The 27,621-nt window shown below is 44.5% G+C and overlaps 1 protein-coding gene across 3 annotated transcripts in view; it reads right to left on the bottom strand.

The window, feature by feature from the left end:
- The window catches only part of LOC111981410 (cell adhesion molecule DSCAM), a 143,149-nt gene that overhangs the window by 47,428 nt on the left and 68,100 nt on the right, over positions 1-27,621 (bottom strand). For all 3 annotated transcript variants that reach the window (XM_024012658.2, XM_024012656.2, XM_024012657.2), the window contains exons 4-11: positions 18,656-18,802; positions 18,153-18,431; positions 17,696-17,971; positions 16,385-16,681; positions 13,352-13,627; positions 7,408-7,686; positions 6,522-6,641; positions 5,676-5,855 (exon numbers count right to left, since the gene is read on the bottom strand). In XM_024012658.2, coding sequence (XP_023868426.1) covers positions 5,676-5,855; positions 6,522-6,641; positions 7,408-7,686; positions 13,352-13,627; positions 16,385-16,681; positions 17,696-17,971; positions 18,153-18,431; positions 18,656-18,802 — 1,854 coding nt within the window. The remainder of the gene's footprint in view (positions 1-5,675; positions 5,856-6,521; positions 6,642-7,407; positions 7,687-13,351; positions 13,628-16,384; positions 16,682-17,695; positions 17,972-18,152; positions 18,432-18,655; positions 18,803-27,621) is intronic.

Here is a 27,621-nt window from a genome sequence, read left to right as displayed (position 1 = left end):
TCTCACCGAGCCGACAAGCTATAAAGTAAATTCAATGACCACAACAACCCTGAACCGGGAGATCAGCTCAACCTAAGGGAGAACACACAGGCTCACACACAGACACATACATGCACGCAACCGCACACACACAACGCAGAGGGACATCTGTCTGTGTGTGTGCGTGAGGACAACACTGAGCAGCCTATGTCCAGAAAATGTACACAGGGATTACACCCACTGCTGTGGGTACTCTTCTGTGTGTGTCTAGATGTAAGGCTTTAAGTGTGTAGTGCACAGGAGGTTGGTGCACCTTAATTGGGAAGGACAGTCTTCTGGTAATGGCTGGAGTGGAGTCGGTGGAATGGTATCAATTACATCAAACTCATGGTTTCAATGGTTTTGATGCCATTCCATTTACTCAGTTCCAGCCCTTATTATGACCCCTCTCCCCTCAGCAGCCTCCACTGGTGTACAGTAGTGTATAATTGTATTTATCCATATGATGTGTGTGTTGTTTTGTTCGTAGTGTACGTGTCCTGGTACATTACTGTGTGTGTTGTGTTTATGAGGAATTGTGTGAGAGTATTACATGAGCGATTGAGACAGACAGACAGACAGACAGACAGACAGACAGACAGACAGACAGACAGACAGACAGACAGACAGACAGACAGACAGACAGACAGACAGACAGACAGACAGACAGACAGAACAGACAGACAGACAGACAGACAGACAGACAGACAGACAGAACAGCAGACAGACAGACAGACAGACAGACAGACAGGACAGACAGACAGACAGACAGACAAGACAGACAGAACAGACAGACAGACAGACAGACCAGACAGACAGAACAGACAGACAGACAGACAGACAGACAGACAGACAGACAGACAGACAGACAGACAGACAGACAGACAGACAGACAGACAACAGACAGACAGACAGACGACAGAGCAGACAGACAGACAGACAGACAGACAGAACAGGACAGACAGACAGACGACAGACAGACAGACAGACAGACACTGCAGGAGGCCTCTGCTCTGGCCAGATAACAGCTACAAGGTTATAAGCTCCCACACTGTGTGACTGGAATCACTAGAGCACCCAGCCCAGCCATAGCAGTGCAGCAGGAGATCACCACACACACATGCCACGTACAGAGATACACACGCGCACAAGGGCATACACATACACAAACTAATCAGTACAGTTGAAGTCGGAAGTTTACATACACTTAGTTTGGAATCATTACATTCTCGTTTTTTCAACCACTCCACAAATTTCTTGTTACAATCTATAGTTTGGGCAAGTCGATTAGGACATCTACTTTGTGCATGACACAAGTCATTTTTCCAACAATTGTTTACAGACAGATTATTTCACTTATAATTCACTGTAGTTTACATACACTAAGTTGACTGTGTCTGAAACAGCTTGGAAAATTAAAGAAATTATGTTCATGGCTTTAGAAGCTTCTGATAGGCTATTGACATCATTTGAGTCAATTGGAGGTGTACCTGTGGATGTATTTCAAGGCCTACCTTCAAACTCAGTGCCGCTTTTGCTTAACATCAATGGGAAATCAAAGAAATCAGCCAAGACCTCAGAAAAAATTGAAGACCTCCACAAGTCTGGTTCATCCTTGGCAGCAATTTCCAAACACCTGAAGGTACCACGTTCATCTGTACAAACAATGTACGCAAGTATAAACATCATGGGACACGCAAGCCGTCATACCTCTCAGGAAGGAGACACGTTCTGTATCCTAGAGATGAACGTACTTTGGTGCGAAAAGTGCAAATCAATCCAGAACAACAGCAAAGGACCTTGTGAAAGATGCTGTAGGAAACAGGTACAAAGTATCTATATCCACAGTAAAACAGGTCCTACATCGACATAACCTGAAAGCCGCTCAGCAAGGAAGAAGCCACTGCTCCAAAACCACCATAAAAAAGCCAGACTACGGTTTGCAACTGCACATGGGGACAAAGATCGTACTTTTTGGAGAAATATCCTCTGGTCTGATGGAACAAAATAGAATGTTTGGCCATAATGACCATTGTTATGTTTGGAGGGAAAAGGGGGAGTCTTGCAAGCCAAAGAACACCATCCCAACCGTGAAGTACGGGGGTTGCAGCATCATGTTGTGAGGGTGCTTTGCTACAGGAGGGACTGGTGTACTTCACAAAATAGATGACATCATGAGGCAGGAAAATTATGTGGATATATTGAAGCAACATCTAAGACTCAGTCAAGAAGTTAAAGCTTGGTCGCAAATGGGTCTTCCAAATGGACAATGACCCCAAGCATACTTCCAAAGTTGTGGCAAAATGGCTTAAGGACAACAAAGTCAAGGTATGGGAGTGGCCATCACAAAGCCCTGACCTCAATCCCAAAAAGCTTGTGCGAGCAAGGAGGCCTACAAACCTTACACCAGCTCTGTCAGGAGGAATGGGCCAAAATTCACCCAACTTATTGTGGGAAGCTTGTGGAAGGCTGCCCAAAACGTTTGACCCAAGTTAAACAATTTCAAGGCAAAGCTACCAAATACTAATTGAGTGTATGTAAACTTCTGAACCGCTGGGAATGTAATGAAAGGAATAAAAGCTGAAATAAATCATTCTCTCTACTATTATTCTGACATTTCACATTCTTTAAATAAAGTGGTGCACCTAACTGACCTAAGACAGGGAATTTTTACTAGGATTAAATGTCAGGAATTGTGAAAAACTGAGTTTAAATGTATTTGGCTAAGGTGTATGTAAACTTCCGACTGCAACTGTACACATAAACAACACACACCTCCCAGACACACTAAGAACCTGATTTACCCAGACACTTTGGCTCAAAATGTTTATGTTGATTTAGGACAATCAACAGTTCCTCCTTCATATTACAAATCAGTGCAGTTTACATAGAGTATTCAACATCAACATCAAATGGGAACTTCAACATGAAAGATGAAAACAATAGTCTGGCCTCACTTTTTCGACAGTTTCCTTTTTTCACCTGAAGAGGGAGGTGTTCCTATTGGAAAAATCTACAGCGACAACTTATAGTATAATCATAGACTTTAACATCTAAAGGAGACCCATGGGGAAGCACTAGGCTACATGTTGGCTCTCACTAGAGACATTCATGAAAGCCATTTTATGGAGTCTTCCCGAGCATCCATTTCTGTTTGATGTTGTCATGTTAGTGGCCTGTGCTGGAATGAGTGTCCCTGTGTGGGAATGGAGTGCTAGGGATGTCAAAGAGACACATTGTTTTAGCTCTGTATATACACAGGGGTGGTCCAGTATAGTGCTGGGTAGTGTTTGTTGCGTTAAATGGCTTAAGGTTAAGTGACTGGAGTCACTGTGCTCTGTGACAGAGAGGCCACCAGTGTGGTGCCACCACCACACCACCACTACCATGGCCCTGTATCTTTCTGCCTGAACATATCCCACAAAAGCAGCCATGCAGCGTTTCCGGTCTCCGTTGCTCTCTTTTTCTCTCGGAGAAACACAGGCGTTTATCCGCTGAGTGGCCATGGACTTAGCTCCCCTCCATTAGGCTCTGAACTCTGTATGCAGGCAGAGGCTGCCATGTGGAAAAGAGGGCCGAGGGGGAGGGGAGTGGAGGGATGGACTGCCCGTCCGTCACCCTCCCTTGTCTTCCCCTTCTCTCTCTCCCCTCCCCTCCATAGGCTGCTCTTCTGTGTGTCTGTCTTTCTCCTCCTCCTCCTCCTCCTCCTCTTCTGCTTCCTATTTCCCTCTGTCTTCCCTTTCTGTCTTTCTCCCTCTGTCTTATTTGTATGTGTGTAACATTTAACTGTATTTAAATTCTGATACAATATAATTTCCCCTGCCCTGTCTGCCTGTCTCCATCTCTCCTACCTCTTTCCCTCCTCCCTCCATCTCCCACCATTGTGTGTCTCCCAGTCTAACCACTGGGATTTGATTGGTAGTGACATGATGTGGTGTTGTGCCCATCACCCACCTCTAGAGCCAGTTCCATCCACCCAAGTGAAATTAAATTAAATTACATTTATTAGATTTTTTTCAGCAACTTCAGCCCCTTCCCAATATTACATAATCTCCCCCAAATATTTGGGGCATTATTTCTTATGGATAATATAATATAAATTGGATGCATTATACTATATTCTTGTCCAGCAAGTGAAATTAAAGCAGTTGTTATTGGATAACGGAACCAATCAAATGCAAGATCTCTCCAAGCTCTCCTTACTTCTTTCAACCATCTGCTCCCACATGCATACCATATTTAATTAAGAGTCTATTAACGCACCATGCGTCAATCTAAGTAACATAATAAAAAAATCCCATTTAAATCTGTCAATTTAAGCTAGAGATATCAGTTGTTTTGCATGGGTTGCGTCTCATCCGCCTATGTCTAGCTACAGCGGTGTTTGTCAGAGCATGTGGCATCCCGAAAATCGGTCTTCTCACGAAAACATCTGTAGCGTCCAAACGGTTTGGCCTACAAAACTATTATGACCCCACTATGGAAAGGGGAGACTCTCTCTCTCTTTTGCGCTGTTTTGACTCGTCTAAAGGTAATCCATGCAAAAAAATGGAAGTATGGAGGTAGTTTTGTGCTCTACGACAGGACTTGTCTGAAAGTAACCCATACAAATGAATGGAAGTATGGAGGTAGTTTTGTGCTCTATGACAGACTCGTCTGAAGGTAACCCATACAAATGAATGGATTAATGGAGGTAGTTTTGTGCTCTACGACAGGACTTGTCTGAAGGTAACCCATACAAATGAATGGAAGTATGGAGGTGTTTTGTGCTCTACGACAGGACTGTTCTGAAGGTAACCCATACAAATGAATGGAAGTATGGAGGTAGTTTTGTGCTCTACGACAGGACTCGTCTGAAGGTAACCCATACAAATGAATGGAAGTATGGAGGTAGTTTTGTGCTCTACGACAGGACTCGTCTGAAGGTAACCCATACAAATGAATGGAAGTATGGAGGTAGTTTGTGCTCTACGACAGGACTTGCTGAAGGTAACCATACAAATGAATGGAAGTAGGGGTAGTTTTGTGCTCTAAGACAGGACTCGTCTTAAGGTAAACCATACAAATGAATGGAAGTATGGAGGGTTAGTTTTGTGCTCTACGACAGGACTCGTCTGAAGGTAACCCATACAAATGAATGGAAGTATGGGGGTAGTTTTGTGGCAACAAAAACAATGGGTTAAGTATGTGTCCCAAAAAAATTTAATATATCCTGAGCTTTCTTATATCTCCAAGATAAAGGACACACTTCAATACCTTATTCCTTTATGTATTTTTTGACTGTCTTTTTTGCCATTTATGAATGTGTTATTCAGTTATTTTCTATGAGCTATGGTAGTAAAGGTCAAATTCAACATTTTATCAAATAATACAAAAATATAACTAACTGATACCGAAAGGGGTCCTAAAATTCAAATAAAATATCTAAATGATCCGTGGTATGACAATCTTAAAACAATTCCATATGTTAAGAGGTTAATTAAGGTACATAATCCTGACTGGAAGAGGGATCTTACTTTTGCCACTGAGTTTGGATGATTCTTTTTTTAAATTACATTGGAGAACACATACATTTCAGGATAGGGGGGGGGGGTCTTCCATTTGACACTGAGGTCCATGTATACAGCCATGACAGATAGCGGTCTTCAGTGACTTACTTTTGACGTTGAGGTACATGGACTTGCTGACGTCAGCTCCCACGTCATTGCTGACCTTACACAGGTAGTAGCCGCTGTCCTCCTCCAGTACATGTTTGATGAGCAGAGAGCCGTTGACCAGCACCTGGATACGGAAGCCCGAGTTCAAGGCTATAGGCTGGAACTGGGGAACCCCCGCACCTATAGAGGGAGGGATATAGGGAGAGAGGGAGAGGTGGAGGGAGGTAGAGAGAGGAGGAGGGGAATATGTAAGATGTATTAAAAACACCTCTTGCATAGATTATGACCAAATTATGAAGAATTATTACATAATGGATGGATGTTTTGCAGTAACAAAAACTACAGTACATTTCCATTTTCTCCTTTACGGTAATGTGAGAAGATGTTGCCTTCCCTTCTTCCTCTTTACATTTGTTTAGAGTTGCAGCGCTGAGCTTTCACCATTCAACCTTAAGGCTGTGGACACTGTGTTTGCTGTGTTGGCTCTCATAAACAGATGCTCTTTAATAAAAAAAGCTTGCCGTAGGACAATGTTGTGTTTATGCAATTCAGCAAGATAGTCAAAGGAGTAGAAATGGAAGATGCACAGTTACAGAAGGGTATTTATCCTTAATCGTGAACCAAGTGTGTAAACATATCATCATAGTGGTCAGAAGGGAGAAGAGTAGCTTTTAATTAATCCTGGGTCATGTTCAAGTAGTGCTCACTGTAGCAAAACGTTTTGCAATGGAAAAGGAACATCTGTGTTCTATTTGGACAGGTTCATGCAGTACCTCCCTGTTTCACTCCATGTCAAAACATTAACTCTCTACTTAACACAATCCTTTTATACTCTGGCCTATTTACCTTTGGAGTGCTTCCACACTATGGTAGGGACAGGGTATCCCTCTGCAGAGCAGTTGAGGATCACAGCTTTTCCATAGATGCCGTCCTGGTCCTTGGGCTGCACCACAAACTTTGGAGGGACTGGTTGGGAGAGAAACAGACAAAAGGTCATTAAAACGGGTTAATCTGTTATGGTGTTGTAGTTTGAGTTTGTAATACCTTGTGGCTAAAATAAAACAAATTAGAAATGCTATATTTTCACACCAAGTGAGAGAAAAACAAGAAGAACCAATGCTAACGAGTGGGTTAGCATATTAGCCCAGTAGTGGAATAAGTGGCATCTCACATCACAACATTAAAAGATTACAGTAAAACAGCACGTGCAACACTGCTATTGGGATTAGGGTTATATTTTGTTTTAGCATATAGGTTTTCTTTTGCTATACCCAACACAGGCCTAGTGGTAGGTTGATTTGGATCCACTCCAACTGTAGGGGAACATATGAAGAGAGTTTACTCTTGCAGAATACTGGAAAAACTAGCAAACCTTCTCGACTCATCTTTGAGTGTTGTCAATCCTTCTCCCCCCTCTCTCCCCACATCAACTCCCTCCCTCCCCCTCCCACCCCTCTCCACATCTTCCCCCCCCCCCCTCTCCCTCCTCACCCCTCTCCTCTCCTCACCCCTCTCCCTCCTCTCCCCTCCTCACCCTCTCATCTCCTCACTGCTCTCCATCCCCCTCCTCACCCCTCTCCCTCCTCAACTCTCTCCCCTCCTCACCCCTCTCCCTCCTCACCCCTCCCCCCATCCCTCTCCCCTTCTCACCTGTCTCCATCCCTGTCCTCACCCCTCCCTCCCCCCTCCTCCCTCCTCACCTCTCCTCACCCTCTCCCTCACCCCTCCTCACCCCTGACGATGAGCTGACTCTGGTGTTCCACGGTGGCGGCCTGGTTGCGTGCGATGCAGGTGTAGTTGCCATTGTGCAGGAGAGACAGGTTGGAGATACGTAGGGAGCTGGTGAAGTCTATGTTGTCGATAGTTACGCCGAGGCTGGCCGGGATTGGCCGACCGTCCTTCTGCCATGTGATGAAGACAGGCTGATCACCTGACATCACCACGCACGGAATGAACACACGTTGGCCAATAGAGAAACGAGGGAACTCGAAGGGATGGATGGTGGGGGGAACTGCAGGAGAAAGAGACGGGTAGAGTTAAGGCAAGGGTATTTATGTTTGTATCTTAAAGCAAGGATTCAACTTAGTTAGTTCTGATCAACCATCCTCATCCCCATCTAGTTTATAAACGTATTAATAGCATGGCTTAACACCATGGAGATGCAGATGAGAGAGAGAAATGAATTACATTTCCCCTTGCGGAGAGGCTGGCTGTCCTCTACCTCTCCCTTGTTCCCTCTTTCTCTCTCTCTCTCTTCCTCTGTCTCTCTCTCTCTGGGGACACTATAGCCATGGTGTGAAGCAGATGCTTTGAAGAATTCACGATTTAAAATAACATTGGAATAAACGGCACTTCAACAATTATTTAATTCACAACAAAGTAAGCATAATTGGCTCCTGGGGATTCCCGCTCTTTTCCTCTCCTCTCCGCAGCCTCAGAATGCTAAGCAGCTGAGAGGCAAATTAGGTACAGTGGGAATGTCGTTGTTCTGGGCTTTGTTTAGGGCCGCAGTCGGCGTGATTTCCCCCGCCTCGCACAAATGTTAACGTGGCTGCGCCGCCGAGACCCGTGAGAGAGGATTCCGATAGGTACGTTCTTTCTGATACTTCAAATTATGCAGCGCCATTATTGAGGAAAGACCAACTGGGCACAAACTGGTTTAATCATTGTTGTTTCCATGTAATTTCAATTAAATTATGTTGAACCAACATGGAATAGACGTTTAATTGACATCTGTGCTCAGTGGGGAGAGCCATCTGAGGTTATGTACTGTAGTGTACTGGCAGACTGGCATAGCGGCTGTGAATGTTCAGATCAGCTGACGATGGGATCCTCTACAATGTTAGTCATGGCTGGTCATGGCTGACATCAACACCATCATCCCAGACACCCTGGACCCACTCCAATTCGCATACCGCTCCAACAAATCCACAGATGACACAATCTCTATTGCACTCCACACCTGGACAAGAGGAACACCTATGTGAGAATGCTGTTCATCGACTATAGCTCAGCACCATAGTGCCCTCCAAGCTCATGGGACTGAACACCTCCCTCTGCAACTGGATCCCTTGGACTTCCTGACAGGACACCCCCAGTTGGTGAGGGTAGACAACAACCCATCCACCACGCTGACCCTTAACACAGGGGCCCCTCAGGTGTTTGTGCTTAGTCCTGTACTCCCTGTTCACCCACAATTGCGTGGTTGCGCACGACTCCAACACCATCATTAAGTTTGCTGATCACCGAAGACAATTAGACAGCCTATAGGGAGGAGGTCAGTGACCTGGTAGTATGGTGCCAGGACAACAACCTTTCCCTCAATGTCAGTAAGACAAAGGAGCTGATCGTGGACTAAATGAAACGGAGTGCCGAGAGCTTCAAGTTCTTCAGTGTCCACATCACTAAGGAATTAACATGGTTCACACACGCCAACACAGTCAGGATGAAGGCATGACAACACCTCTTCCCCCTCAGGAAACGTTTTACAGCTGCCATACAGGACCTCTATACCAGGCGGTATCAGAGGAAGGCCCTAAAAATTGTCAAAGACTCCAGCCACCCTAGACATAGACATTTCTCTCTGCTACCACACAGCAAGAACCCTGAACAGCGTCTCCCCCTAAGCCATAAGACTGCTAAATACTTAACCAAATACCTACCCAGACTATCTGCATTGACCCTTTTTACACAAACTCTTTTGACTCATCACATACGCTGCTGTTACTGTTTATTATCTATCCTGTTGCCTAGTCACTTTATCCCTACACAACAGTAGTAGATCATCAAGGACATCAACCACCCAAGCCACAGCCTATTAACCCCACTATCATCCAGAAGGCAAGGTCAGTACAGCTTTTATTTAGTTATTTAACATTTATTTAACTAGGCAAGTCAGTTATTTACAAAGACAGCCTAGGAACACTGGGTTAACTGCCTTGTTCAGGGGAAGAACGACATATCTTCACCTTCTCAGCTCAGGGATTCGATCTAGCAACCTCTCGGTTACTGGCCCAACGCTCTAACAACTAGGCTTTCTGCCACCCCATCAAAGCTGCATCAAAGCTGGGACCGAGAGGCTGAAAAACAGCTACTATCTCAAGGCCATCAGACTGTTAAATAGCCATCACTAGCTGGCCTCCACCCAGTAACCTGCCCTGAACTTAGTCACTGTTACTAGCTGGCTACCACCTGGTTACTCAACCCTGCACCTTAGAGGCTGCTGCTCTATTGAAATAGACATGGAATCACTGGTCACTTTAATAAAGGATCACTGGTCACTTTAGGGCTAGGCCCCTTTTTTCTCAATTTCCGCCTGACTGACGTGGCCAAAGTAAACTGCCTGTTGCACAGGCCCTGAAGCCAGGATATGCATATCATTGGTTCCATTGAAAAGAAAACACTTTGACGTTTGTAGAAATGTTAAAATAATGTAGGAGAATATAGCACAATAGATATGGTAAGAGAAAATCCATAGAAAAACCAACCAGAATTATTTTTTGAGAGACCATGCTCTTACAATGGAAAGTATAGGGGCATACCGAGTTCTAGCTCCCAGGATGCAATTCCTATGGCTTCCACAGGGTGTCAGCAGTCTATGTTCAAGGTTTCAGGCTTGTAACTTCCAAAACGAATAAGAAATATCAGTTTTAGTACAGGGACACAGTCTTGGAAATTCGACAAGACGCACCTGCTAAAATCAGTTTCCTATTGAACACACTTCTTTCCGTAAGAAATATTATAGTTTGATTACATTTATTAATAATGTTTACATGCTGTTTTACTAATTTTCTATGTATATACTGTATTCTACTGTATTCTAGTCAATGGCACTCCAACATTGCACGTCCTAATATTTATAAATTTCTTAATTCCATTCTTTTACTTTGAGATTCGTGTGTATTGTTGTGAATTGATTTAGATACTACTGCACTGCTGTAGCTGGGAACACAAGCATTTCGCTACACCCGCAATAATATCTGCTAAATATCTGTATGTGACCAATAAAATTTGATTGATTATGATATGCACATATCCACCTCAATTACCTCGTACCCTTGCACATCAACTCAGCACTGGTACCACATGTGTAGAAAACCCTTACAGTCCCTCTCATGAACTAACTCATAGCCCTCTCTCTCTTGAAACAAGTAGCCTACCTAACTCTGCCTGACTCCCTGACCCTGCAGAGAGCAGAGGCGGGGGATGGGATCCCATTGTTTACAGGCTACTCTGTTTGCATCTCTGGAGCTCTCCAGTTACATGCCACCATCTCTGATTAGGACATTTGACCGCCCATCACCACCTTTGATCCTGCCGAACTGCATCTCCACAGTACATCTGTCCAATAAGCAGGTGTGACCAGAACAAGTATAAAAGCACAATCCAGCCCAGTCCGGGGTAAGTCTTCAGCAAGCAGTGGCAGAGTGAGGAGCATAAACCTCTGCCCTGCACATCAATGGCTGGGCCACAACCCATTGACCATTTCTTCTGCAGCCCTGGACTCTCTCAACACACGCTAGTGTTAGCGTGTCACTGACCTACAAACCACTATCACTATCACTACAACACTTCAACTTAGTCCACTTCCTGTTTGCTGTGTGTGTGTGCCTGTCTTGAGTGGGGAAATAATGTGTGAATTGCATCCCTGTCTCCTACCGGTCATTTCCGTCCTCTTACCAGGACGCCGGGGCAGTTGCACCTATATCTAAACCGCCACCTCTATTAGAGACCACCACATGGCGGAGCTCTTTATCACTGTCTATATAGCCAAGTTACTTATTGTGTATTTATTCCTCGTGTACCTTTTTAAATATTATTTTTTAGATTTGTCTGCATTGTTGGGAAGGTCACGTACAGTTGCTTGCGAAAGTATTCACCCCCCTTGGCATTTTTACCATTTTGTTGCCTTACAACCTGGAATTAAAATTGATTTTGGGGGGGTTTGTATCATTTGATTTACACAACATGCCTACCACTTTGAAGATGCAAAATATTTTTTTATTGTAAAATAAACAAGAAATAAGACAAAAAAACTGAAAACTTGAGCGTGCATAACTATTCACCCCCCAAAGTCAATACTTTGTAGAGCCACCTTTTGCAGCAATTACAGCTGCATGTCTCTTGGGGTATGTTTCCATAAGCTTGGCACATCTAGCCACTGGGATTTTTGCCCAAGGACAAACTGCTCCAGCTCCTTCAAGTTGGATGGGTTCCGCTGGTGTACAGCAATCTTTAAGTCCTACTACAGATTCTCAATTGGATTGAGGTCTGGGTTCTGGCTAGGCCATTCCAATACATGTAAATGTTTTCCCTTAAACCACTCGAGTGTTGYTTTAGCAGTATGCTTAGGGTCATTGTCCTGCTGGAAGGTGAAACTCCATCCTTGTCTCAAATCTCTGGAAGACTGAAACAGGTTTCCCTCAAGAATTTCCCTGTAATTAGCTGTGGTATGACTTAAAGATCATTCCTTCATTTCTGACCAGTTTCCCAGTCCCTGCCGATGAAGAACATCCCCACAGCATGATGCTGCCACCACCATGCTTCACTGTGGGGATGGTGTTCTAGAGGTGATGAGAGGTGTTGGGTTTGCACCAGACAGTGTTTTCTTTGATGGCCAAAAAGCTAAATTTTTGTCTCATCTGACCAGAGTACCTTCTTCCATATGTTTGTGGAGTCTCCCACATGCCTTTTGGCGAACACCAAACGTGTTTGCAATTTTTTTTCTTTTAGCCATATTTTTTTTCTGGCCACTATTCCATAAAGCCCAGCTCTGTGGAGTATATGGCTTAAAGTGGTCCTATGGACAGATACTCCAATTTTCGCTGTGAAGTTTTGCAGCTCCTTCCTTTATATTTGGTCTCTTTTTTGCCTCTCTGATTAATGCCCTCCTTGCCTGGTCCGTGAGTTTTGGTGGGCAGCCCTCTCTTGGCAGGTTTGTTGTGGTGCTATACTCTCTCCACATTTTAATAATGGATTTAATGGTGCTCCGTGGGATGTTCAAAGTTTGGGATATTTTTTATAACCCAAAACTGATCTGTAATTCTCCACAACTTTGTCCCTGACCTGTTTGGAGAGCTCTTGGTCTTCATGGTGCCGCTTGCTTGATGGTGCCCCTTGCTTAGTGGTGTTTCAGACACTGGGGCCTTTCAGAACAGGTGTATATATACTGAGATCATGTGACAGATCTTATTCAGGGGCTTCATAGCAAAGGGGGTGAATCCATTTTAATTACAGGTTGTAATTCAACAAAATAGAAAAAATGCCAAGGGGGATGAATACTTTTGCAAGGCACTGTAAGTAAGCATTTCACTGTCAGTCTACACCTGTTGTTTACGAAGCATGTGAAAAATACAATTTGATTTGATTGTAAGAGCCATACCTTTTACTGATTATGGCATATATCTGTAAAGTGCCTATACAAGAGGCTGTAACACACTTGATTCATCAAATCTAGGTCCTGATGAGTAGATCATGAGTAGAATCATGTGTGTTAGAGGGGCGACAGGTAGCCTATTCTAGATGCCATTGCCTGAATTTACATCCTCACAACTGGTAATTACCACCTTGCTACTTGGTTATGAACGTAGCATAAAGCCCGCAGATAGCTCTACAGGTTGTGACCCCTGGGTTGTATCTTTAACTGACTAGGCTAAAGGTTTGAGTGCATACTGTACCTTTCACACTGACGTGCACACTTTGGCTGGTGGAGAGAGAAGGTGAGACCAGCACGCTACACGTGTACTCTCCCTCATCCACATCCTTCTGTACATCATACAGCTTTAGCGTGCCATTGTTCTCAAATGCCCGCTGCCGGTGGTTATAGGGGAGCAGGTTGGCGTCCTTGTGCCATTTGATGGAGTAGTACGGGTAGCCAATGACGCGGCAGTGAATGTACATGTCCCGCCCAGCAATGGCGGTGAGGTTTTTCATTGGTCGTATGCTGGCAGGCCCTTAATGGAGACAGAAGAGAAATACCTCTCTTAAAATGATTTTGAGGCTGAGAAATGTGAAACTTTAGAAGTTTGAGATGTTTAAGTGTGTCAGAAACCATGGAGACAGACAGGGATTCATTCTGAAAGACAAGGACAACATTTATTGGAGATTGTAACGCATATTAAAAAATAATATACTCCATTGGGACTTGCTCAGTGCTCAGACTACAATATCCTACTATTAGTATAATATCAACACCTCTTTTTCCTGTAATTAGGAAATAAAAGGCAATAATTTACATAAATCTCATTGAATAATAGTAATATAAAATCACCCTAGTTCCTCGTTACTGGGACCAATCCATAGCTGAGTGTTCCAGAGGGCGTGTACCTACTTTCCTATTTTAAACTCTCCGAGGTGAAGTGAATATTATCACACTGTTCTAGCACCTGCTAGACGCCAGGCATGATTGCATTTGACAAGCATTAGAGCACAATGTTCCCACTCTCCACTTATGAACATATTATCAAAAGCATTACTCATGTTCCCCCTGCTCGCTCTCTCAAACTGCTGGAAAACCAACAGCATGTAACCAACACAGCTCTATAATACAGACCCTACCAGGGATACTGTCTGACTATTAGGATATTTAACATACTGTAGATAGATGACAGTTACCCAATCCATCCTGTATTGCCTTTAGGAGCCATAGGAAAACTAACACTTGACAGAAAGGTACAAATCTAGAGTTAGGTACTGTAGCTAGATAGAACAGTTGAACTAAATCTGTGGTGGTGTGTAAAGGCATCCACGTTGCTACTCTCTTTAGCATGATTAAGAAGCAATCAATGTGAGAAACAGTCATTACACTGTCTCTGCAATGACACCTGTGGATATTTATCTTCTACGCTCAGGCTGCATTCAGAAGCCATGGACACTCTGCTCAGCTCCGCTCTCTTCTAGCTAACCTACTGAACTGGAGTCTTTAGCATCCCCTCACTAAGCCCATGCTTAGCTACATCATTGTGCTTTCCAGTGGGCAAACCATCAGAATTAGTTATCCAATATGTAACACAGACCATAGGCCTATCCTTCTCTGTTTTGAGCCTTTATAACGTAATGAATTAGCATTGAGTGGAGGATGACGGGCCTGGAGTCTCTAGATATACCCCTAGTAACCATGGTGACAGTCAGTTTTACAGTAGCTGGCTATAGAGCTGCCTGGCACCTCCCTGCTGAGTGTAGATTGCTCCTCAGTCAAATGCTAGTGCTAGTGTAAATCAACTTAATGGCGTCCCAATATAAAGCCATCAGCGAATGTTAGGTAGGGAGTAGGGCATTAGAGAAGTTACCGCTGACACCAGTGAGTGATGATCGCAGCACTATACGAGCCCCTAGGATAATCTGGCATGTTTTGAATAGGAAATTAAATCAAAAGGAAAAAGATGGGTACAGACAGACTGGGGAGCTAGTTGACACAAAGATACACACATCGACACAGACAGAACAACCGTAGGGGAAAACAGACCAGATAGAACACGCTCACACACAGACACATGTACAAAAACACAGACACACATGTACACACATAAACATATTTGTGACATACGTAAACAAAACAAGAAGGAAAGAAACAAAAAAATGGCTCACAACTAACACACAACATACACAGAACACACACAGAACACACAACTAACACACAACACACATTGAACACACAACTAACACACAAATAACACACACAGAACACACAACTGACACACACAGAACACACAACTAACACACACCACACACTGAACACACAACTAACACACAACACACACAGAACACACAACTAACAACACACCACACACAACTAACACACACACACACAAAACACACACAACTAACACACAACACCACCACAGAACACACAACTAACACACAACAACACACACACACAACACAACACGCAACTAACACACAACATACACTGAACACACAACTAACACACAAATAACACACAACACACACAGAACACACAGAACACAAAACACACACAACACACACAGAAACACACAAATAACACACAAACACACACAGAACACACAGAACACAAAAACACACACAAACACACACAGAACACACAACTAACACACAACACACACAGAACACACAATTAAAACACACCGCACACTTTACACACAACTAACGCACAAAATAAACACCACCAACACACACAGAACACACAACTGACACACACAGAACACACAACTGACACACACACACAAACACACACACTGACACACACAGAACACACAAACTAACAACACACCACACCACTGAACACACAACTAACACACAACATACACTGAACACACAACTAACACACAAATAACACACAACACACACAGAACACACAGAACACACACCACACACACACAAAACACACAACTAACATACAACACACACAGAACACACAATTAACACACAATTAAAACACACCACACACTTTACACACAACTAACGCACAAATAACACACAACACACACAGATCACACATTTAACAGACAACACACACAGAACACACAACTAACACACAACTGAGACACAACACACACAAACAACAAGGAGACCCTGAAACAAGCACGAAAGAGGTTAGTCAGGCACTCTCAAAGGAGCTTTGGAAAAAAACACATGCATCAGGAAAAACAACAAAAACAACAACAAATTAATTCATAAATTCATATATGTGTAAAATGTAATTGTTTTGGAGGAGCTGATCTGACAAGCACCTCTTACGTTTATTCGCGCCTGGTAGGAGACCGCCCCGGCCGAATTGTTGCAGATGCACCGGTAGACCCCCCCGTCTGGCCCTGTTGTCTGGCTGATGTTCAGGTGGCTGATCACATGGCCCTCCTGGTTGGTGTAGTGGCCAATGCGGTGGCGGGAGTCCCTGATGACTGGATCGTCGTCCAGCGTCCACATCACCCTGGGCTCCGGTGTGCCTTTCACCGTGCAGAACAGTGACACAAACTCGTTGGTTCCAAACACTTTCTCACTGAAGGAAGAGATGATCTTGGGCGTGCCGTCTGGAGAGAGGGGGAGAGGGAGACAAGATGGGAGGTGGGTTAGAGTTAAAGATACTTTTTTCTAGTTGATCTAGATACCAATCCAAAGTCAGATGCATTTTATCCCCCCTAAAGGAAAATTCCACCCCAAAACTACAGTATTCTTTGGTATTTGTTTCATTGGTCCATTGTTGATATATTCCCAAAATGTTTTGCTTGTCAACATCATTCAGGTCATATTTCTGTATTTTGAAAGTTACATATCTTGAAAAGTTGATTGCTGATGATTGGGACTATATCAACAATGGACCAATGAAACAAATACCAAAAGATAGTTTTTGGGTGGAGTTTTCCTTTAAGGTCAAGGTGATGATTAGGTTTGGGTCGACTGATCCTAGATATATGTCTAGTATGTCTAGTTAATAAAAGGAGAATTCATTACATTGTCTCTTTGCCAGATACAGTAAATCAGGGATAAAAAAAAAACTGTTGACCTCAAGTCACATGCATCAAAGGATCATGATGAGCACACACAGTGTCCATTCACACGAATACTGTATATCTCAGTGGAGAGAGGATTTGGAATTGTTCCTACTCCTCCTCCCCCTCCTCTTCCTCCTCCTGCTCATTATAGATTATCAATACCCTCTTTATATTGGTCCATGGCCACGGGAGACAGTTGCCACAGCAACGGAGTTCAGGCCATGCGAGCAATGTGAGGCTCGTTCAGATAATCTAATCATAGGGGCTGTGGGCAGGGCTTTACTGCAGCCCTCATTAGCACTCACACACGCACACCTGATCAATGGTTGGTGTTCCCCAATTCTGCAGTCACACAAAAAAACACATGCAGGCAAGCACACACTTACATGCATGGACACTCACACACAGATATATGGCCACACAATGCTCACATGCACATACACACTAAAAACACACAACTACCCAAAAACAGAAACACATAGGTTTTCTGCTGCGATTGAAAGTAACATTGCTAACCCCCTGACCACACAGACATCCACTGAGAGTACTGACCTTCCAGAATGACCTGGACAAAGTCCTGGGCGGACATCTTGCCTTTCCTAGCGAAGCACTGGTAGGCTCCTCCATCACTCTTAGCCATCCCAGCCATGACCAGGTTCTCCCGGTTGTTGCCAGTCATACGAACACTGTTCCCAGGGTAGATCATTTCTCCATTCCGGTACCAGGACAGGTCGTACTCCTCCGAGCCACTCACGCTGCACGACAGAGACACCTGGCTACCCACGCTGCCTTTCACCTTCCTCGGGCTGACCACTGCCTTCAGGGGCTCTGGAAGAGGGAGAGGGGGCTTATATTCTCTTGTCAATGTGACATACTGTATATCAGCTAAAAATGTAGGAACTTTGAACAGTATCCAACTCTAAACAGTATTTCAGATATACAATTAACAGATTAACAACAAATATACTGTACATTTAGCACAACATGCTGCACACAGTCTATTACTGACCTTTGACCTGCAGCCTCCCCACCACCTCTGCGTTGCCAAAGCTGTTCCACACTTCACACACGTAGCTTCCCTTGTCGCTGGGCTGCGCCCTCTCGATCAGCAGGCCCGTCACACTCTGCCTGAAGCGGCTGTCCGGCTCTAGCGGACGGTTGTCCTTCAGCCAGCGGTACTTCGGGGCCGGGTGACCAGACGCCTTGCACGGTAGCTCCACCCGGTGTGATGTCATCACCTCGCGACGCTCAAAGCCATCCAGGATGACCGGCGCCGAGTTGGAGGGGTCTGAGGGAGGAGCAATGGCAAAAGGTGAGAGAAATGCAATATTTTGGTCAAAAGTATGCATTGTTAGCAATACTCAGTTGACTAGCTTGGAGCAGGTACAGATTGAAGGAGTGAAGTGAAACAATAGTGAAACCTACTGATATTCGGAGTGTATTCCAGGCTATCATTGGCACTCAAACTTGCACAACAGACTGGTATCCAAGCTGTACTGTCTCTCTGCATACCTGACACAAAGAGGCGTGCGCTGTTGCTCTGCCTGGTCTCTCCTGTGTAGCGGTGGCGTGTCATACACCTGTAGTTATACAATCCATCCTCATTTTGCACATCCAGGATGTACAGGGCTCCCGTGGAGGTGATGAGGAACCGAGGCGCTGCAACATAACAAGACACAGCTAATCGTTAGACATATGCAGCATTCAACCTGCTTATGTAGCTTAGTAGCAACATACTGTACAACCATACAGCTGTGTGGCATATATACTTTCTTTTTCTTTTTCATTCACAACAGAGTGGTATCAGAATCATCCTGCATGTACAGATATGATTCAACAAATAAAAACACTAAAAACAGCCCTAGCAAAACTTGATATAGAATATCCATGTGGCTTGGTAAATATTTGCAGAGTTGTCTTCTGTGATGTGCCTGGCGACGAGACTACAGACACTGAGCATCTGCTCCAGCCCATTTAGCTGAACACATCTGAGAGGGAATGTGACACGGCTGTGTGTTGTGGCAGTCTAACACCGCTCGTTATCACATAGCTCATCGCTCTGCTCTCTCTCTCTGGCGGAACTCTCTCTCTTTCAGACTAAAGCAGAGAGATCCAGGGACAGAGATCACACAGCGCTTTGATGTGGCACCGCGGCGTAGCTCAGGTCGGATGTGCTAATATCATGCTAATTCGTGGGAAAACTGGAAATGGGGGGAGGTCGTCAACGTTTAGGAGGACTAATGCCTGATAGCTGCCGGAGCTGTCATAGCAGGAGCTGGGAGGATATTCCTCAGACAGAGATGATGGAGGATGCTGTTTCGGATGGGGTTGCGAATGGCATGTTCACAGTACCTCCCATTTCCTTCCCATCTATGCCAGTCAGTGTTGAAGCTATGAGAACTGGACAGTGACCGACACCTCTTATTGAATACTGTCTGTAAAACACAAAACCCATTACAGCACTGCAACAATCTACACTATTTTGACCCCATTTTATTTTTGATATAGAAAGGGAAAAATTAGTAATGTGACATACTGTATTGTATTGGCCTTTGTGCAGAATGCTACAATAATCCATAGAAGGCAGTAACGAACCTGTGTTCATGTCCTTGATGTTTAATTAAAGAATATTGATTCAACCTTGTGATATTTTACATTTGATAGAAAGAGGAGAGTTGAAATGAAGAAGGAGAAGGTGAAATACAGAGAGAAGGTGAAATAGAGAGAAAGAAAGATATATTTACTATAACAGTGCATTTGGAAAGTATTCAGACCCCTTGACTTTTTTAACATTTCGTTATGTTACAGCCTTATTCTAAAATGGATTAAATAAAACATTTTCCTCATCAATCTACACACAATAGCCCATAATGCCAAAGAGAAAACAGGTCTTTAGACTTTTGCACATTCATTAAAAATAAAAAACAGAAAACGTATTTACATACGTTTTAGACCCTTTGCTATGAGACTCGAAATTGAACTCTACCTGTGGTAAATTCAATTGTTTGGACATGATTTGGAAAGGCGCACACCTGTCTATATAAGGTCCCACAGTTGACAGTGCATGTTAGAGCAAAACCAAGGTCGAAGGAATTGTCCGTAGAGCTTTAGAGCAAAACCAAGGTCGAAGGAATTGTCCGTAGAGCTGTGTTGAGGCACAGCTCTGGGGAAGGGTACCAAACCGTTTCTGCAGCATTGAAGGACCCTAAGAAAACAGTGGCCTACATAATTCTTAAATGGAAGAAGTTTGGAACCACCAAGACTCTTTTAGAGCTGGCCGCCCGGCCAAACTGAGCACTCGGGGGAGAAGGGCCTTGGTCAGGGAGGTGACCAAGAACCCGATGGTCAATCTGACAGAGCTCCAGAGATCCTATGTGGAGATGGGAGAACTTTCCAGAAGGACAACCATCACTGCAGCACTCCACCAATCAAGCCTTTATGGTAGAGTGTGCCAGATGGATGCCACTCCTCAGTAAAATGCACATGACAGCCCGCTTGGAGTTTGCCAAAAGGCACCAAAATGACTCTCAGACCATGAGAAACAAGATTCTCTGGTCTGATAGTTCCAAGATTGAACTCTTTGCCCTGAATGCCAAGCGTCATGTATGGAGGAAACCTGGAACCATCTCTACGGTGAAACATGGTGATGGCAGCATCATGCTGTGGGAATTTTTTCAGGGACTGGGAGACTAGTCAGGAACAAGGGAAAGACGAACGGAACAAAGTATAGAGAAATCCTTGATGAAAACCTGCTCCAGAGCTCTCAGGACCTCAGATTGGGGCGAAGGTTCACCCTCCAACAGGACGATGACCCTAAGCACATAGCCAAGACAACGCAGGAGTGGCTTCTGGACAAGTCTCTAAATGTCCTTGAGTGGACCAGCCAGAGCCCGGACTTGAACCCGATCGAACATCTCTGGAGAGACTTGAAAATAGCTGCGCAGCAACCTGACAGAGCTTGAGAGGATCTGCAGAGAAGAATGGGAGAAACTCCCCAAATACAGATGTGCCAAGCTTGTAGCGTCATACCCAAGAAGACTCGAGGCTGTAATCGCTACCAAAGGTGCTTCAACAATGTACTGAGTAAGGAGTCTGAAAATGAAAATGTAATATTTCAGTTATAATTTTTTTATAATCTGCCAACATTTCTAAAAACCTGTTTTTGCTTTGTAATTATAGGGTATTGTGCGTAGATTGATGAGGATAAAAAACAATTTTATACATTTTAGAATAAGGCTGTAATGTAACAGAATGTGGAAAAAGTCAAGGGGTCTGAATACTTTCCGAATGCACTGTATATACAAAAGCATGTGGACACCCCTTCATATTAGTGGATTCGGCTATTTCAGCCACACCCGTTTCTGACAGGTGTATAAAATCGAGCACACAGCCATGCAATCTCCATAGACAAACATTGGCAGTAGAATGGCCTTACTAAAGAGTTCAGTGACTTTCAAAGTGGCACCGTCATAGGATGCAACAATTCCAACAAGTTAGTTCGTCAAATTTCTGCCCTGCTAGAGCTGCCCCAGTCAACTGCAAGTGCTGTTATTGTGAAGTTGAAACATAGAGGAGAAACAACGGCTCAGCTGCGAAGTGGTAGGCCAAACAAGCTCACAGAATGGGACCACCGAGTTCTGAAGCGCGTCACACGTAAAAATCGTCTGTTGCAACACTAACTATCGAGTTCCAAACTGCCTCTGGAAGCAACGTCACCACAAGCACTCTCCGTTGGGAGTGTCATGAAATGGTTTTCTATGGTCGAGTAGGCACACACAAGCCTAAGATCACCATGCACAATACCAAGCATCGGCTGGAGTAGTGTAAAGCTCACCGCCATTGGACTCTGGAGCAGTGGAAACACGTTCTTTGGCTTCACCATCTGGCAGTACGACAGACGAATATGGGTTTGGCGACGCCAGGAGAACGCTACCTGCCCAATTGCATAGTGCCAACTGTAAAGTTTGGTGGAGAAGAAATAATGGTCTGGGGCTGTTTTTCATGGTTCGGGCTAGGCCTCTTAGTTCCAGTGAAGGGAAATCTTAACGCTACAGCATACAATGACATTCTAGACAATTCTGTGCTTCCAACATTGTGGCAATAGTTTGGGAAAGCCCTTTCCTGTTTCAGCATGACAATGCCCCCGTGCACAAAGCGAGGACCATACAGAAATGGTTTGTCGAGATCAGTGTGGGAGAACTTGACTGGCCTGCACAGAGCCCTGACCTCATCCACATTGAACACCTTTGGAATGAATTGGAACGACGACTGCGAGCCAGGCCTAATCGCCCAACATCAGTGGCCGACCTCACTAATGCTCTTGTGGCTGAATGGAAGCAAGTCCCTGCAGCAATGTTCCAACATCTAGTGGAAAGCCTTCCCAGAAGAGTGGAGGCTGTTATAGCAGCAAAGCGGGGGCCAACTCCATATTAATGCCCATGATTTTGAAATGAGATGTTCAACAAACATGTGTCCACATACTTTTGGTCATGTAGTGCAGATAGAAAAGGAGAGAGAAAGGGAGGCGAGGAGGATGCAGCAGCAGCAGTGCATTGTGAGGAGCGAGCGTTGACCTAGTTAGAGCATGGATTTGATATCCTGAAGGGCTTTTCAGCTTGTGATTTACATGCAGTTGTGTGTGACAAGCAACCACTGGTAAAATGAGGGGGAAAGGAGAGTGTGTGCGCATCCGTGTGTGTGTGTGTGTGTGTGTGTGTGTGTGTGTGTGTGTGTGTGTGTGTGTGTGTGTGTGTGTGTGTGTGTGTGTGTGTACTTGCATGCTAGACAAACACATCATCTCTGCTAAACCTTATAGCAGAGGAGAATGGAATCCTAGTGTTTTCTAAACCAATTACACTCCTCAGTAGATGTGATATCTTACAAGCTATTAAACAACTCAACTGTTCTTTATTTTCTTCAAAACAAGACAACCCTAAATGAGACAGACATGCAGGTTAAGAAAAATAATTCATTTCCAAGCGATTATAAATAACATATATCAAAGGAGGGGGAATCAGTCAGTCTCTCCTGTCCTTCCTTCTTTGATCCTCCTTTCCCCTGAACTTCGCCTGGCATGCTGTTAGGCGTCAAAAGTTGACAAGATTTTGTTCTACAGGCTTATGAATGAGAGGCGCTTTCATTAAAACAGGTTTCATCTAATCCATGACAACGGAGAGCGAGTAATGTGTGTTTGTGCGTGTGTGTTTGTGTGTGTGTGTGGAGCGAGGTGTGTGTCTGTGTGGAGCGAGGAGTGTGTGTGTGTGTGTGCTCGCGCGGATCCCAAAAAAAGTCTGTGTGGAGCAAGTAGTGTGTGTGTGTGTGTGTGTGTGTGTGTGTGTCCATGCGCGCACGCAACACACACACACACAACCACACACACACACAACCACACACACAACCCCACACACACACACACACACACACACACAACACACACACACACACACACACACACACACACACACACACACACAAGACTTGCTCACTCACACACACAATTAACACACACAGAGCCTCTAGATTGTTGTTTATTGAATCCCTCTCCTCCTCTCAGTGGAGGGCTGGAATCAGATTCCTGATGCATGCTTAGGATGGGGTTTCTCTCTACAACCATTCATGATTATATTTATTTTATCAAGCCCATTAATAAATATATTTTTTAAACTATTATTTAGGGATATTGTGAATATGGATATTCAACTGACCCACACTACAGCAACTACACTGTGTGTGTGTGTGTGTGTGTGTGTGTGTGTGTGTGTGTGTGTGTGTGTGTGTGTGTGGTGTGTGTGTGTGTGTGTGTGTGTGTGTGTGTGTGTGTGTGTGTGTGTGTTGTGTGTGTGTGTGGTGTGTGTTGCGTGTGGACTTGTCTCCGCAGCACAGGGCTACACAGAGGCTTGGTCAATAATAACGATCCACAGGGCTCTACTACGCCCTCCCTTGCTCCCCCCAGTCCGCCTACTGAATACTAACGCAGACGAGGGAAGAGAGAGAGCCCTCCGTGATAACGCAGAGCTGTGTGATGTGTGCGTGTGTGTGTCTGAGGGGATGGCAATGGCATCACCAAACCCCAGGTGGCACCAATCCCCGTCCATCCCCTTCCCCTCTCCTTCCTCTAGCCAGGTGCTTGGCATGGCCGTGATCAGGGACACAAGTCACCCTCTGTGAGTCTCCACTCAATGGATTATGCAGTGAGCACTAATGTAGACTGTATTCTCTACATGGGGGATTTCACAAATTCTGACTGAATCATAGCCATGAATAGTAACAGAGAATTGTAGCCATACTAATACATTATATTGTAAAATGTCCTCTCATGCTGTTTCCATTTAGGAAAATCAGTTTTTGGAAATTTTGCACTGATAAAATAACTCAATAACCTTACACACAAACATGAATAACATTAACAAATCATCTCTCCCTGGGAGACACATGGTGGCATTGTTGAACTCTTTCTCCAGGCTGGCTTATGCTTGCTGGGTGACCATCTTTCTAAAAGGTGGCTTTCTCCATGACTGTTGACAAAAGGACCGCTGCGTAGGACCCGCAGCACAGTTCTGAGGCGTCAGCTGATTCTACACTGATAGAGACACGAGGAGAGAGAGAAATAAGACTATGAGAGAAAGAGAGCGTATGGGAGAGAGCGTTTGAGAGTATGGGAGGTTAGAAAGAGAGAGAGAAAGGGAGAGAGAGAAAGAGACAGCACCTCTGGGATACAACCACTCTCTGTCATCTGAAATGACTTACAAATTAGCATACACCAATGTGCAAGAGAGAGAGAAAAAAAGAGAAGAAGACAACTTTCATATGCTAATACAGATCATGGCCAGGCAGAGCAATTTTCATAAAAATGTCAGCCGTGTCTGTTTGACAGATCCCAACAGGCGCTTGAAGACTCCGACCTCACAGCCTCGCTCTCTGTCTCTTTCTAGATGGGAGGTAAGATATAGTCAGGTATTAAAATGCTTCTCACTGAAACATTTCTCACATCCCTTTGCTGAGTTAGGCTAATGTTATATTGTCAAAATGCAAGCTGTCTTTTAGGAGCATAAACACTTTTAACATCCCTTTTGAACTTTGAACTGTGGCAGCTGATCAGCTCGTGTAAATTAAAAAATACAACCAAGCTATCTTTCAACAACAAAAATTGAAATTTGCTTCATCATCATTTGATTATCCTCCAAGTAGGGCAGAAGCCCAGTCCCTGCAGAGCCAGCCGACTAGCAATAGCTTGTGCTCCCTGCCAGGCTGTCTCTGCCAGGATGTGCCGTGTTGGGGAGTGGAGGTTGGTTCACCCCCAGAGACGGGGGTTATTATTGTCACTGTAACCTTGGCCACACAAACTCACACTACCTGACATGAACAGCAGTACGCTGGCCCACCTGCAGCTATCTGCATCTATAATGAATATATCCTCTACACGCTCTCTCTGTCTACTCCCTCTGTATGTGTGTGTGTACGCGCGTGTGCATGTGTGTGTGTTACGCGCGTGTGCGTGTGCGCGGCGCGCGCGCGTGTGTGTGTGTGTGTGTGTGTGTGTGTGTGTGTGTGTGTGTGTGTGTGTGTGTGTGTGTGTGTGTGTGTGTGTGTGTGTGTGTGTGTGTGTGTGTGTTGTTCCTGCTGTGCTCAGACTTGAAGCTGCTGTTGAAAAGACATGAACTGCATAATTATTGTGTTTCTCTCCACTTCTGAAAGACTCTTTCAAAAATAATTTCTGAACAACAACACATCAAGGTCCTATGCAGTGGCGTCTGCCATGCCTGGTTCAAATACTACTTGTTTTCTGTCAAATACTTTACTGCGCTTGATTGAGCTTGTCTAGCGCAATGGAATCTATGGAATAGTCCCCCGGGTTCGAAACTTGCCCATCAAGGCACTCTCAATCAAACACTCAACGTGTTCAAAAGATTTCACTAGAATTATTTTCAACACAGGCCTGTTATGTGCAGCAAGTCATGTCCTGTATATGAGGGAGTATCAGAGTAGAAGAGGCCCTGACTTGTACTGTAATAAGGCCTGGTCTTATTATATTGGCAGTTCTTAGGAGAAGAAGCTCCGTATCTCTAAGACAGTACAGTACAGTCAGTAGAGGGGGATTCCATCATATTACTCCTACGTAATAACCACCATTTGTCACCATTACAGGAAGCTGTTGACAGCTACTGGGTTGTCAGGGCAACGCTATCCCTATCCCAGCACCTTCCTACCAAACAATTGTCTGCATAATGTGCTAAGCTCACAATGGAAACACACACACACACACAACACCACACACACACACACACACACACACACACACACACACACACACACACACACACACACACACACACACACACACACACACACACACACACATACAGTAAGTTAGTACACACACAAGTTTCCAGATACACCGGATGAAAAAAATAATACACATAATCTTTTCCTTAGCTACACTACATGACCAAAAGTATGTGGACACATGCTCATCGAACATCTCATTCCAAAATCATGGACATTAATATGGAGTTGTTTCCCCCTTAGCCGCGAAAACAGCCTCCACTCTTCTGGGAAGGCTTTCCACAAGATGTTGGAACATTGCTGTGGGGACTTGCTTCCATTCAGCCACAATAGTGAGGTCGGGCACTGATGTTGGGCGATTAGGCCTGGTTCGCAGTCGGCATTCCAATTCATCCCAAAGGTGTTCGATGTGGTTGAGGTCAGGGCTCTGTGCAGGCCAGTCAAGTTCTTCCATACCGATCTCGACAAGCCCTTTCTGTATGGACCTCGCTTTGTGCACGGGGGCATTGCCATGCTGAAAAAGAGAACGTGTTTCTCATCACTCGAGAGAACGTGTTTCCACTGTTCCAGAGTCCAATGGCAGCGAGCTTTACACCACTCCAGCCGACGCTTGGCATTGTGCATGGTGATCTTAGGCTTGTGTGCGGCTGCTCGGCCATAGAAACCCATTTCATGAAGCTCCCGACAAACAGTCCTTGTGCTGACGTTGCTTCCAGAGACAGTTTAGAACCTGGTAGTGAGTGTTGCAACCGAGGACAGACAATGTTTACACGCTACACACTTCTGCACTCGGTGGTTCCGTTCTGTGAGCTTGTGTGGCCTAACACTTCGCGGCTGAGTTGTTGTTGCTCCTAGACATTTTCACATTACAATAATAGCACTTACAGTTGACCGGGAAATCTCTAGCAGGGTAGAAATTTGATGAACTGACTTGTTGAAAAGGTTGTATCCTATGACGGTGTCACTTCAGTAAGGCCATTCTACTGCCAATGTTTGTCTATGGAGATTGCATGGCTGTGTGCTCAATTTTATACACATGTCAACAATGGGTGTGGCTGAAATAGCCAAATACTTATGTATATATTGTGTATATGTTCCTCTCTCTTACCTGGTTGAGCTTACAGTTTGGGAACACACTGACAGTAAGGCAAGTTACAGACTATCTATCTATCTATCTATCTATCTATCTATCTATC

This window comes from Salvelinus sp. IW2-2015, linkage group LG20 (genome assembly GCF_002910315.2).
Source record: "Salvelinus sp. IW2-2015 linkage group LG20, ASM291031v2, whole genome shotgun sequence".
Taxonomy (NCBI): domain Eukaryota; kingdom Metazoa; phylum Chordata; class Actinopteri; order Salmoniformes; family Salmonidae; genus Salvelinus; species Salvelinus sp. IW2-2015.
This window is presented reverse-complemented; position numbering and strand designations above follow the sequence as displayed.